The sequence below is a fragment of the Lipophrys pholis genome (genome assembly GCF_963383615.2).
Source record: "Lipophrys pholis genome assembly, chromosome: 7".
NCBI classification, from domain to species: Eukaryota; Metazoa; Chordata; class Actinopteri; order Blenniiformes; family Blenniidae; genus Lipophrys; species Lipophrys pholis.
Genome location: NC_137638.1, coordinates 15,815,174 through 15,829,913, shown reverse-complemented (window position 1 = coordinate 15,829,913; position 14,740 = coordinate 15,815,174). Strand labels below are relative to the sequence as shown.

The 14,740-nt window shown below is 42.0% G+C and overlaps 2 protein-coding genes across 2 annotated transcripts; both read left to right on the top strand.

Moving 5' to 3' along the window:
* Window positions 1-1,199: 1,199 nt before the first annotated feature.
* LOC308111590 (G kinase-anchoring protein 1-like) lies at window positions 1,200-5,632 on the top strand (the record flags this gene model as incomplete). The annotated part of the gene is made up of 10 exons (XM_080466549.1): window positions 1,200-1,205; window positions 1,518-1,673; window positions 1,895-1,972; window positions 2,237-2,389; window positions 2,978-3,139; window positions 3,432-3,518; window positions 3,855-3,918; window positions 4,017-4,087; window positions 4,168-4,245; window positions 5,207-5,632. The coding sequence occupies 10 exons, from the start codon at window positions 1,200-1,202 to the stop codon at window positions 5,246-5,248; spliced, it is 897 nt and encodes a 298-aa protein (XP_080322675.1). The 3' UTR covers window positions 5,249-5,632.
* Window positions 5,633-7,847: 2,215 nt separating this feature from the next.
* On the top strand, window positions 7,848-14,331 carry LOC308111793 (ubiquilin-1-like). The gene is made up of 11 exons (XM_080466824.1): window positions 7,848-8,027; window positions 8,258-8,403; window positions 10,460-10,587; window positions 10,740-11,002; window positions 11,221-11,394; window positions 11,488-11,656; window positions 11,840-11,961; window positions 12,100-12,183; window positions 12,894-13,009; window positions 13,117-13,288; window positions 14,037-14,331. The coding sequence occupies exons 1-11, from the start codon at window positions 7,905-7,907 to the stop codon at window positions 14,073-14,075; spliced, it is 1,536 nt and encodes a 511-aa protein (XP_080322950.1). The 5' UTR covers window positions 7,848-7,904; the 3' UTR covers window positions 14,076-14,331.
* The last annotated feature ends 409 nt before the right edge of the window (window positions 14,332-14,740 follow it).

The window sequence follows — 14,740 nt, the reverse complement described above, 5'->3', positions numbered from 1 at the left end:
ATCAACATCACCTGTCTCCTTTCTCTGCTGTGACTTTGACAAACTGGTATTGGCTCGAGTGCCCTGTGACCCTAAACAGGACAAAGTGGTATAAAAGATGGATGGGTGAATGGATGGAAGTGGATGCAAGTGCTTTGGGGGAATTACTATATATTTGAAGACATTCTGTTGAGTTGTAATAGTTCATCAAACAAGTTACTTCCTCAGTTGTATGCTACTACTACTACTACTGATGATTATAATAATAATATTTTTAATAATAATAATAATAAAAATAATAATAATAATAATACATTTGTATTTTATTTCGAATAACAAAGCTGCAACAAGAACCTGCTGTACACACCTCCGGGCGACAGGTGTCGCTATGAGTCTAAAAGTTGATAACAGCTGAACTTTCCAAAGAAGAAGAGACGCTTCGTTGTTGGTGGACTCGTACCGACAGAACAGACCGCAGCTGTAACGAAAAGGTCAAAGTACTCTACAGGAACTTTTCCCATCAGAAGTGTCTCTCCAGCACAACTTTGTGACAGCACCGAAACGAAACATCAACGTGAGTCCATGAATATGGTCGTGACCGGCTCGTACGGACACCTTTGCACTTGTTCAGGAGCTAACAGACCCTAATGATTGGCAGAAATGGCATTGACCTACACACCTGACCTACCTGACACACAAAATCATAATACATATAGCCTGTTGATTTGATGTACAAAGGTTTTTTGTTTTTTTTAAGCTATTTTTTAAATACGCAAGGTGAACAAGAGACTGTCTTAAGTGCAGCCTCTTTGATCCCATATCCTCATTTAAAAAGGTAAAATTAGGTGTGGACAAGTCGACTTGTACACAACATCAAACTGTGGACTTAAGACTGTTATAGAGTTCAAAATTGTATGTGCAATAAATGTAATTACTTCAGTTGTACATTGGTAGACATAATCCACTTGTGTAAAGATAGTGATTGGTGTAAGATATCTTTCTAATCCAGTTCAAATTGGAGAGAATTTTGTCTCTGGACAAGGAGCAAGTTTATTCGACTCATGTTCGTGTCTGAGCCATGCTAAGCACAGTCCCCGTCTCAAAGTATTTAATTCTTCTTTGGCGTATTCAAGGCTCATGCTTTGTAAAATATTTCTAACAGCAGAAGAAACATAGAAATGGAGAGAAAGGAGCTTGTTTGAAGTGATGTTTCAACCTACATGACTGTAAGCTTCTAAAATATTGCCAGAGGACGCAGCGCAGTGTCCTCTCATCATCCACATCAGCTGCAGTGTGCTACGACAAAGTTTAAAGCCGAAGTGCAGTGACTTAAAAACACACTGTACGTGTTTGTGAGAGTTGACGTGTATGGCCAAAGTACTGACATAGTGTGAGTGCGTGCATGTGTGTGCAGGATGGGTCAAATACCAGGGATCGTTGAGGCTCGGCTAAGGTTTTCTCCTGAAGACGGGTGGATGTTAATATGTGATGGTAATATTGAGGTGATGTTTGAACAGGTTTTTCTTTCCTTACTCTAGTTGCGTAATCTGGCCTTCAAGAAGATCCCGGAGAAGTCGTCCGCTACTCCTTGCATGTCGCTTTCTGGAATAGCCAGTGAGCTTCTCAACCCAGCAGCAGGAGACCCCAATATACCTTCAGAGGGGTGGCAGCAGTGGAAGCAGAGAGATGAGCAGGTGAGACAAATATAATGAATGTGTCAGCAGTAAAGACACCATTGAAGTTCCATCTCTGATGTGTCAAGCTTCACTAATCTGAAACTAGAAGTTTACATGAGCAAACAAATGTATGTTGATGATTCCTACTGATAAATGTGAACATCTGACTCATCACCCCCAGAAAGCAGTGTTTACTGACTGGATAATATTCCTTATTTGCTTTCCTCGTCTTCCCTCAGATAACCACAGAACTGTATGAAGCAGACTTGGAAAAGGCGTTGATTTTAAGCAAACTTGAGTTTGAACAACAAAAACAGGTACACATAGACATTTACTGGAACACTCGCATACTGATTTGGCTTTTGAGATTTAGGGAAAATACATATTCTTTTCCAGTTATGCTGGTCTTATTAAAGTATATAAATACATATGAACAAAGTGAATCCCACTTGAGTATGTACCACCTGACATTTAGCAGCGAAGACCGTGCCGCACACTTTGTCTTATTCATGATTAAGTTGTGTTTCCCTGTGACGCACCTGTCAAACGTTCATGAACTGCAGTTATTTGCTTCCATACAGCAGAGCAACCCGAACGCATCCTCGCCAAAGTCACGGGCAGGAAAAGAGGGTGCTGGCAAAAAAGACAAGAAAAAGAATCAGCAGGCAAAAGACAAAAAGACGGTTTCCCTGCAGGACTTCCAGGCTGAAGGCAGTGCAGGTGAGACGAGCTCTGTGTTGTCAATCACATGGCACAAACTCACAGAAAGATTAGAGGAAGAAAATACATTATTAAATGCAGTTTTCTTTCAGAAAGTGTGTTTTCTGTGGAGCTAAGGTATTACAGTATCTATCAAATACTTCTTAGAATTTACCTAAACTAGTCCGAGTAAGGGGCGTCAATGATCCAGTGACGGTGTCCTGGTTAGAGACCCCACCCCCTCACTGCCAGGTCTTATAGGATCTGCTAACATCTCCGGGTCAGAAACTAAGACCCCCCTGTCGGAGGTCGTGTGGTATCACGCTTCAACTGGTCCGGACTGTTAAGTAGCCAAGGAGATCCACACATTATTATGCTATTGATCATAATGGTATGGCTGATCAGGGCATACATATAATCCTTAAATCAAAGTTATTCTCTAGTTACTTATAAAACTCAATGAAGTAGTTTCAGCCTCATTTTTCACCCTGTCCTCACGAACTAGTTATCTTGTACTGTCAACAATAACATGATCTGCATACATGGAAACTAAATATGTGGCTTTGTTTCATGTGTCCGATGCCGTCCTCTCCTGCTGTGACACAATCCACCCCTTCTTTCAGGACACCAGAGCGTCTCACTTAGCATTAGGACTCGGGCAGGAGGAGCGTTTCTTTAACAAATTGGAAGACGACGTGAGTCAGATTATCCAAAGGGAGAAAAGACGTGAGCAGTTTGCCAACAGCCAGGGACAAGAAGTTACCACCTCCACAGAACATGAGCCGGTGAGTCCACACACACTCGCCTAACTAATTGTATTCATAAGGCCTCTTACAAACAGGTTAAATCTTTATACCCGAACTGAGTAGCTGCAATGAAAGGTGGAGTTTTGCCTCCTTATTTCTTTTCTTGTCCTCTGACATGTCACACTCTGTTCAAATAACTACATGTTCATGTTTTACTGATGGATAAATTACAATAACCCAAAGGTTGTTTTTTTTCTTCCTCTTATTACTGAGCTGATTGAGTATGAGATGTGAAGCTGTCCTGACATGTATTTTTCTTGTCTCTTTTCAGGACCCCCGAGCAGAACAGCTGAAGTATGACCTGGAGAAGAAAGATCAGGAGATTGAGAAGCTAAAAAAGACCATCTCACAGTGGGAGGTCTGCACTTACTAGCAGTCTATAGGCATTCTTTCATTTAACCCGATTTGTTATTGAACCACAGTACACACACACACACACACACACACACACACACACACACACACACACACACACACACACACACACACACACACACACACACACACACACACACACACACACACACACACACACACACACACACACACACAACGTTAAGGTTTCTCAGCACAATGAGAGACAGTCTAAAGACAAGAGCTTAGATTTCCCACCAGTGATGCAACACTCTTTTTCTGCCTCACTGACATCCTTTTCTTTAAAGTGATTTATTTATTTTTATTGTCCTCTCTGCAGGTGAAATATAAAGAAGTCAAAGCAAGAAATTCCCAACTGCTAAAGATGCTCCAACAGGGAGAAAGTGAGTTGACTATTAAACAGTATATCCTCCTTCCATTTACTTTCTTTCTAATCGGACTTCTTTCATGTTAACGGATATTTCTAATCTCTCTCCCTCAGTGAAGGATAAAGCAGAAATACTTGTTCAGGTTGAAGAATTGTTGCATATTAAAGAGGAACTGTCATCCCAGGTGAGCAGTGAGCGTCTGTGGCAGAGGAATATCAACGTGTCCAATGTCTCCACATTTATACATCACGTGTTCTTCTTCAGGTATCATTACTTCATGGTGCCCTTGAGCAAGAAAGGTCTAAAGTTAAAGGACTTCAGTCAGACCAACCAAAACATCAGGTGAGCGCTCAAATGTCCATTTTTATCTTGAGTTTTGTTTGAGATCCTCAGAGCTTTGAATTAAAGCACTAATATTAAAAAAAATATAAATAAACAATCCTGCTGACTCAGGTTCAATGTCATTGAAACCTACATTATACATAAATTCCTAAATGATGCATTTGACTACTTCAGCTGTCTCAATATGTTTTTACTTTATTCGTCACATTCACCTCCTCCTACCAACACACACTCACTCACCAGTTGTGAAGGAGGTCATGCAAGTTGCAGAAGCTTTATTTGGAGCAATGGAAGAGTTTAGCATTTTTCTCAAGGACAATCCAACATGGGAACAGCGGGATGGGAGATCGAGGAGGAACTCCTACCAACTGAACCACACTTTATTTTTTTCTCATCTCCTCTCTGAAGGCAGAGTTTCTGGCGGAGCCGTTTTTCAGTGTTCACTTGCTTACAAAACTGTGATAGTGAGGAGCCTCCACAGTGAGTAGAGTTGGTTCAGGTGTGATTAGTAAGACCCCTGGTCGCCTCCCGTTAAAGGTCGGCCAGGCCTGTCCTGCTGGAAGAGGGCCCAGGAGCCCAGGATCCCAGAATGGATGCAGAGTCGTATCTCTCAGTAGGTCTGCTCGGGATCCTTCGAAATGAGATGAGGAAGATGCGGCTGACGGGGATGTCTGTGTTTTCCTGACTCTCCATAATGACCCTGTTACTACATGCAGAAAAGATGATGGATGGATAATGTGACAATAAATGCATCCGTTGTAAAAGTTCTCAAAATATTTCATTTATAATTTCTTTCTTGGTGAAATATCAAGTCTTGAAACTGTGAATAATCCTACATGAATGTCTGCCCTGTGTTTAAATAGTTTTATGTTGATTTATATTAATAAAACACGAGATGCCAAAAATAAAAATACACTAAATAAATATTTTCTCTCTCTGTTGTTTGTTCCCGTCTCTACAGGGTAACAAGAAAGGGAAGAAAAGTTCTGAGGCGGATCTATGAAGGTGTCGGAAGGAAAATACCTGAAAAGTAAAAATAGTAAAAAAAACTATTTACTATCAGGGTTTTCCCTTCTTTTCTGTTTTTAAGCTAGGGGGTTTCTCTCTGCCCATAATGCATGACCCTATAAACAAAAACACAAAACACTCTGAAACGTGGCATGTTCTATTGCATACACAACCGAACAGACATTTAACTTTGAATTTAATAAGTTGGGCCACCTTGCTGCCCCCTGCAGGCGGTAGAGTGCAGCTGCATCTGGAGTCCAGTTGTCAAATGTGTGCCTCATCTTTTTCATGGGCTCTTATGCCAAGTTGACAGATGTGAAATGTAAGTTTTATTTTTGTTTGTACTTCACTGTTGATTATATAAAATACGTTTTCAGTGAAAAAAAGTTTCTTGTCCTGAGTATGAAGGGGGTCGATCACAATCCTGGTGCAGATGAACCTCGGGTAGGACTCCTAACGCTGTGGACGCTTACCTCAGGTGGGAATCATTATGAGACAAATAGTCCTTGCCAGCAAGAATATATACAGAGAAAGTGGAATTTATAGATGCTTACACCCCCTCAAAAAATACAAGAAGCATCTAGCTGGAAACCTGGAGATGTGAATGCTGCACAAAACGCAATCCTGTCTTGCAGCAATGCTAAGAGGAACTTGGCTATACATGAACCAGTATCCTCCAAAAGACGGACGCCAATAGAGGCAGAGATCCATAAAGGTGTACCTGTGAGAAAGAAAAACTATAACGAGCGCTCTATTCCTGAGGCACAGGGTAACAGCTCTACACCACCCAGCTCAAGAGATCCAACAAAGAGCCTGGGAGCCAATCCAAAGCCGAATGCTCAAGTTACCATGAAGAGCAGCATTCACGGACGGGAGGAACCGTCACCATTGCTGTTCTGCATAGACCTGAACTCCCTCAAGTCAAACCATCTGAAAGGCTGTGCACGGATACCTATTCTAAAGTGAACCATCTGCCACATACATGGATGACATCATTGATCCACAAAAAAACTAATGAAAGAAAAAAATAAACAATTGTTGCATACAAACAACAAAAACAAACATGACACATAATATGCTTCTTTCCATGTCTGCGTTCCCATATCTTCCTTTCACCAAGTTATTTCTATTTAACAAAGTTAAAAAAGTAGTTTCGATCTTACCTTTTGTGTCGCATGCAGCTTTGCTTTTTGAAATGTTCAAACCTCCAGCAAAATCTGGTACTTAATTCAAACCCTGATTTTCTTGGAAGGAAACATCCTACAATGATTTAAAGAGGTATAAAGGCAAGGAAATGGAAAGGGTTGTTGAAGGTTAAAAGTCATGTCACCACTGAGTAAGTCCACATTTTGAGATCATAATTCATTTCATTTTCATTTATTTATTTTCTACAGTTTCACACATGCAGCCAGGGACTTTGACTTGCGCATGAATTATGCAAAATCACAAAAAAAAAATGACACCCAAAAAAGCTCAGAGCTTTTCATGCTGGGGTCCAACACACCAACACTCAAAGCATCCTGCACATTTTAACCAAGGATGGCTCAACCACAACTAGGTCCCAAACCTTTTGATCCACATTTGTTTTTAACAACTAACTTTATTCTTTAAACCAAGAATTTCATAAACTGTTTTATCTATTTGTTTACAAATCAAATGAACATTGTGTCATTTGTGTTGACTAATCATCTAGGAAATGTTAAATAAGTGATAAATGTTTGCAAATAAATACAGTTAAAAGTATCTAAATTACTCCTGTAATCGGTTTTGGATTAATGTACTTTGTACTTTATCATGTTTTTTTTAACAACATTCTTTTAACTGTAAAAGTCAAACAATGTTTGAGGTTTTCACATTCTTGCTCTGAAGGTAGATGGACTACTAGTTCTCAAGTAGAAAATGTCTTTCCACCGCCATCATCTATATTTAGGATCCGAGCACTGAAAGTGCTGAAGGACCTTAATGAAAGTGTAAAGATTGTTGTTACCATTTGAGCCTTGGTAATTCCCAAGCACGCCCTGGAACAGGAAGAGCAATGTAAATACAGTACATTGTCAGATCGGCCTCAGAGCTGACTTGCTGCATCAGAACCCGACCCTCATCACAGTCACATCACAATGACGATCTTCAGCTATAGCGCCACCTGCTGGAAACAGGAGCTACGTTCTACATAACCTGTCCATGATGCGTCTGACCTCAAATGTAACTTTAGATGACATACATAACGACTGACATACACCAACTGAAAGTCTCAGCCGGAGTCCCGCAAGTGGCGAGGACCCATTCAAGGCTGCTGGCCGCATTCATTTAACTTGAAACGGACATTTAAAGGGACATTGCTCAGTGCTGCTGTTCTTGAACTCCTGGTGAACGCAGTGATGTGCTATATCCTTAAGTTGTCTCTGTTTACATGACTGGTCTGTTATTAGGAAATCCCTTCTCGCCATTCAGAGTCTTGTGCTGGGTGACTGTGCTCATATATCCCCCCGTTCACTTTTGAAAAGTGCCTGGTTTACATGTGCGCAGCGAGCTGCAGCACATTTTCCTCACCCTCCTCATCCTCCTCATCCTCCTCACAACTTTGTGCCGACTCATCGGGACAGACAGACGTGGCAGCGACGCTTCCCCGCGCCACCATCCCGGGACCCGACATGTCAGGCTCCGTGAGAGACGCACCGAAAAGCTGCCGCGGGTCCGAAATCGTCCACGTCACTGTGAGAAGTGAGACCGAGAGCAGAGAGTTCATCGTGACGCGAGACTGCACCGTCCGACAGGTCAGGAGGCTGGATGCTGCGCGCGTGGACGCGTCCGATTCGGCAGCGCGTGCAGGCCTTTTAGTGTTCTAATCTGATAAATTGGTGTGTGTGTGTGTGTGTGTGTGTGTGTGTGTGTGTGTGTGTGTGTGTGTGTGTGTGTGTGTGTGTGTGTGTGTGTGTGTGCGTGTGCGTGCGTGTGCGTGTGCGTGTGTGTGCGTGCGTGTGCGTGCGTGTGCGTGTGCGTGTAGTTGAAGCGCAGCCTCAGTGAGCGTCCCGGAGTCTCCGCGGCGGAGCAGCAGCTGCTGATTCACTCTGGTCGGATCCTCACAGAGTCACAAGTCATCAGTCACCTGGAAGAAGGAAACACGCCCGTCTGCCTCCGCATGACCCAAAGGTAAACATGTGGACTCAGAACCAGAACCTCCAAACAGGTGAAGTGGAGCCACCGGATGGATACAAGGTTCAGAAAGGTTTAATGCTGAACTCGATAGTAATATGAACAGAGAAGAGGGGGGACAAATATGTGTGTTGGCCTCAAAGCTTGTTGTTGTTGTTGTTGTTGTTGTTGTTGTTGTTGTTGTTGGTTTGTTTGTTTTGTAAACAATATTGTTTTGTCAATTTATTTCCTCACATTTCTATGCATATTTTTTTTCCTATTGATTTTCTGCTTTATAAATACTATTGTTAATTTGTAGAAAATAATCTAAATGTGGAAATGTAATATAAATAGTAATAATATATAAGAAAGAAATATGATTGAACTCTACTCCTGTTCTTTCATTGCTGCTTCGACTGCAGTTGTTAAGTTTCCAATTCAGGAATGAGCTTTGCAACAAGTGAAGAAGAGCAATCAGAGATTTCTGACCTCCGCCAAGTGCAGACATGGACACAGAGAAAAGACTCCTCATCCATATCAACCGCTTTTATTCATTTATTTAGTTTGGTGATCACGTGATTTTATTTAATAATTTGAAAGAACACAAGATAAGGCAATATATTACAAAATGAAAATTTTTAATTCGATCCATTATATTTATCCGGGTCAAACCCAAAATGTAATGGGTTCTTCCTTTGCTCAAAATGCACCCGTGTGCCGTTTTTTTTTTTATGAAGATCCGCTTCGTAGTTTTTTGGGTTATCTTGGGAAACAGACAAATAATCGCTGATGATACTGATAACCTCTTTGGCGGACATAATCTGCAATTTTTGAGAAGAAGCAGCTGCAATATCCAAATTGTCCACTGTGGGGCGTAAGATTACCACAAACAAACCGACACTGATTTCTAAAGCTAAACTGTGAAAACAAACATGTATACAAATCATGTAACCTGTCAAGCCACAGACTTTATACTCAACATAAGTCTAAAGGCAACCGCAGAGGAAAGGAGAATTTCAGACGGTTCTGTTTAAAAATACATTTCAGGCCGTTCATGTTGTACTTTATTAAGAGTGCCTCAAATGTGATCATTTTCTGAAGCACTCATGCATCTTTGCACTGAATAATTGGAGCAAACAACATTATTATTATTATTATTATTATTATTATTATTATTATTATTATTATTATTATTATTACTAGTAGTAGTAGTAGTAGTAATAATAATAATAATAAGAAGAATGCAATATGCGAGATAAACAGAGAGAAATCAGTGTCCATGACTTTCTGTCAAATAAGTTTTACTTTGAAGCATTTTATTCACTCTGTCCCGTATATCCAGTGTATAGAAGCAGATTCACCAACATGGTCACATTTTTATTAATATGTCTTTATCTATCCATGTAAAACCCTTCTCTCTCTCTCTCTCTCTCTCTCTCTCTCTCTCTCTCTCTCTCTCTCTCTCTCTCTCTCTCTCTCTCTCTCTCTCTCTCTCTCTCTCTCTCTCTCTCTCTCCATCAAATCCTGACCTTCATCCACTGAGCAGGTACACACACATGTTAATCTACTGTATTAGACATTAGGCCGTGTGTGTAGACTTTAACTTAACAGATGTGAAATTTCAACAAATCTGTTTCTGCGTGCCAGAACAGTTTAATTAGTGAATCCAAGTAAAGTAATGTAATGGAGGGGGGGGGGGGGGGGGGGGGGGGGGGGGGGCGTCCTACTGTCACTGAAGTTCATTATACAGCAGCAAAACAGTTTATCGTCATGTATTTACAAATCAATCAAATCTGGTATCTGACTTTTTTCAACTTGATGAGTCGTCCCTGTGACGAAACAATGTCGGCTTGTGTGACATATTTCTAAACTATTAGAGGTTCTTTCATTCTTGTGACATATTAGCAATGATAGTCTTTACTATGTTGGTGTACAAATGCATTAATGCAATGATATTTAGATTAAAGTATTACTCAGTGATGTCTTGACTCTTGGCTGCTGTTAGAAATACTTCCAGCTCCACACAGGTCTCACACCAGATCTGTAACCTTGTATGATTGACTATCTTTGTCAGGTCGCAGATGTCTCCCTGTCCACCTGGCATTGATACAGCTCCAGAAATAATCCAGTCAGAGCTCACTGCTGTTCTCGAGCCTAATCTTGAGACCTCCACACCTTCGCCCACCTCTCCGTTTTGCCTTGGTAAGACCTCCCTTTGGCCCTCTCAGATCTCACATGACCAATAAGTGCATGGTAGTCCAACCTTTTGTCCTCACTGTCGTAGGAACATTTCAAACAGCCTGCCAGTGCATTTACCTTTTTTCGTTTCTTTTCATCCTACTTTGTTTGCTCAGTCGAAGGTCTAAACACTTTTGGCATTGAAAACAGAGGGCCTGGATTCTTTCCTGCACTCCAGCAGCAAATGGAAAGACAACTTCTGGCTGACCCGGAGATGTTACGCCGTGTCCTCAGCAGCCCCTTTGGGCAGGACACTCTCTCAACCTCTTGTCCCCAGCTGACCCGACAGCTCATTCGGTCCAATCCCCAAATTCAACAGCTCATGCAAACAAACCCAGAGGTGGAGGAAATGGTAAACAACACTGATGTCATAACACAGGTGAGTTTTAATAAACCAGGCCACCTATGCCTAGGAATAGAACCAGCAACAACACAACGAGCAGGGTCCCGCTCACTATCAGCTGTGATGTCTCTTCTGCAAAATATCTAACATGTGGATGTTATTTGTTCATGACAGTTTAACTGTGACTGCCCCATCCCTGCCCAATCTCTCTCACAAGTTTTCAACACCTCACTGGTTTTTGCTTCCTTGTCCAGGTGCTTGAGCTCATCAGAAACCCGGACACGATTGAAGACATGATCACAAATGAAGACAGAGCGTTAAACAATTTCCAACCAGATCAAGAAAACCTGGAAACCATCACCGGTGATTCTGGGCATCTGCAGAGGTCAAAAACAAAAATAGGAGCGCGTCGTCTCCGACTTGCACAGGTGCAACTCTGAGAAGGTCATTTTGCTGGTTTATCTCTTTAAATGAGCTCAAACTGATCTTGTGTGTCCTACATATTTCTGTTACACTTTGAGATCCACACAGGGGAACCCCCAGGGGCAACTGCACCATCTGGGAGTCAACAGACACCGGAGGGTGAGAGCGACCCAACACCTGCCTTCTCCAGTCACCCTGAGGATCCTCTGAGGGGGTTGAGTGCTTCGTCAAGGACCCATTCAAGCTCTCCCAGCACCATTAATGCAGGTGAGATAGAGGACGGCTTGAGGCAGATCATTTAGTCCTCTCACCAAACTGATTCGCTGGACGACTGACAGGACGTGGAGCTGGATTACAGAGGACAGGCACAATAATACGCATTGAAAAGTCACGCGATTCGAACATATCAGTTCCTATTATCAGTCTGAGGCCTCCTTTCTGATCTTTCAGGCATGCAGTCCTTGCTGGAGGAGATCACTGCCAGTCCAGGTCTGATCGACAGCTTGCTGTCCGGGCCCTGCGTCAGCAGTCTCTTGAACTGCCTCTGCCAAAACCCAGACCTTGCTGCACAGGTGATGCCAGAAAAAAACCTTTAAAGACTGAAGCCACGTATTTTTCACCAGAGAAAAAGCAGAACTTTTTTGTCTATCATTGAAGTAGCAGACAGGTCTCATTGCCCCCTCACCACTTTTGTTTTCGTACCGTTTCAGATGCTGCTGAGCCACCCTTTGTTCTCAGGAAATCCCCAGCTGCAGCAGCAAATGAGACAACAGATCCCTCTGTTCCTGCAACAGGTTTGTTTATTCTCCTCGCTGTTTGCCTCCCGGTTAGAGCAGATGTGTTCAATACATCCATCAACCACTTTTTACTTTCCTGCCACTCATATTTTTTTCCCTAAACGTTCACCCCTCCGTTACCTTTGACGTAGATATGGTTTTAACAGTAGTTTAGGAACCTCAGCTACGCTTATTCTAATGGCGTTACGGACAGGTAATCTGATGGCATCATACCGTTCTAAATCAAGCCCTAACTCCTCGGTCACAGCGAGAATATAGAATATTCCCAGTTGTTTGGGCTTCCAGGCTTGTCTGCCTGTGGAATTTGCATCAGTTTGATGGGATCCCTATTGGCTTCGTAGCAACTGCACACATTTCAAGCATATTGAGAAAATTCCCAAACATAACTCATGCACTAATCTTGGATCATATAAAAGAAAGTTATTTCCTGCACAAAGCAGAGCTGAGTCAGTCAGTCAGATTCCTGTTCTGAGCCCAGTTCAATGATGGATCAAGCTTTATACTTCATACTGTTCTAGGACTTGCTGGGCTTCGGGGTTTTTCTGTACAGAGTTTGCATGTTCTCTCCGGATCTTAAGTTTGTTAAAGTGGTATAGACGGATTGTTGAAAACTGTAACAATCCATCAGTAGGGACTTATCTGCCGTGCCATTCTTGGTGTAGTATCTATTAATAATATTTTCCGAATGACTGTCAAATATGGTGTAGATGCAGAGCCCTGAGCTGCTGGCGGCCATGTTGAACCCCAAAGCACTGGAGGCTTTGCTCCAGATCCAACAGGGCCTTCAGACTCTGGCTGCAGAGGCTCCTGCCCTCATACCTGCGTGAGTGAAAACAGATTGTACACCTCTGCCTAATGAAAGCTAGACTGACTTCATGGCCGAGGAAAAGAAATGCACTTTGAAGACATACCCACGGTTTTGTCCTGCAGGGCTGAACTCGATCACACGGGCAGCGGTGTTAACATCAACGCTCCTCAGTCTGCATCTGAGTCTGTCCGAACCAGCCAATCAGGAAGTGGTCCTCAGGTTGCCACGGTGACGGAGCAGCAGCAGCAGTTTGTACAACAAATGCTTCAGACGCTTGCTAACACCAGTGGTGGGGTAAATCAGTGTTTTTTGCCCTCTGGCTTCGGTGTGTATCTAAAGTAGAAATATCGCTGTGACTAAATAATTTGACGGCAGCAGGACCTTTGAAGACGAGTGTTACTGAGTGAATGAGTGATGAAGTGTACAACGTTTACCATCCCAAGGTTCGTAACTTGTGCGTTATTAATCTTAAAGTTAGTTATGTCACAAACATTAGAGTTCCACATCCTGCTGTGATGTCTTTTTTATTAATGTTTCAAAAATTCACCTTTTAATTGAGACCACCACAGTATGATTTACATTTCTTGTTTGTTATTTATCTAGAACTGGAGTCGGCGCTCCTTCACGTTCCTTGTAAGATTTACAGGCATAAAAAAAAAATCCTCTGGCATTAGACATATCTCCTATTCAAGATAAATCAAACACCTTTAAATTGTTTCATGTTTCTTCAGCTGTTGGCTTCATTTCTTGTTATTTATGTCAGAGCTGTCATGGACACCTGAGGAGACTCAGATGTGTGTGTGTGTGTGTGTGTGTGTGTGTGTGTGTGTGTGTGTGTGTGTGTGTGTGTGTGTGTGTGTGTGTGTGTGTGTGTGTGTGTGTGTGTGTGTGTGTGTGTGTGTGTGTGTGTGTGTGTGTGTGTGTGTGTGTGTGTGTGTGTGTGTGTGTGCAACCTGCTTCCTGAAGCCCAAAAACTCTTTTTACTAGCTCTGTGTTTTTTGTAACCAAGCCTCTAAATACCCTTCCTGTCATGTGGTGTCAGGTCCATCATGAAGAGTCTGACCTCCAGGAGGAGCTGTAGCAGCTGAGCTCGACGGGCCTCAGAGACACACTGACAAACCTTCAGGCCCCCATCAGCACAGGAGGGGACCTCAGCATCGCGATACAACATCTGCTCAGGCTCTCTTTCTCTCTCTCACACACACACACACACACACATATATATATATATGTTGATTCTACCTGCAAATAATCTGAGCTATATGCCTTATTGCCTTTCTTCCTGTATTGAACCTTTGGCACTGGTGTAAAATGAATAAATAAATTAAAATGGTGTCATCTGTGCAACACATCATTTCTCAATATAGCTGTTAATAGCAGTTATGTCAGCATGAATTATGAGCTGCAAGAGAGTTCAGTTTAAGCATTTATAATGCCATTGGTTTTGTTTACAAAGTTGTCCACGATATCTAAATTTAAAAGCCTGAATGTATATAAAACCTACAATTACATTCACTGCAAAATTATGTAGTTATACAAATGACTTATCCTAAAAAATATTTCTCAAATTAGTTATTCTACCAAGCTTTTCTCCCCGATACTTATGTCTAACTTGTACTACTGTACAATGGCCACTAGGAGGCGGTTACGACGCACATCCTCAATGCTGGAAACAATTTTCATTCATTTAACTAAACTATGAATGAGTCAGAGCTTTAAACACCATTTGGTTTAATTTAATTTAAT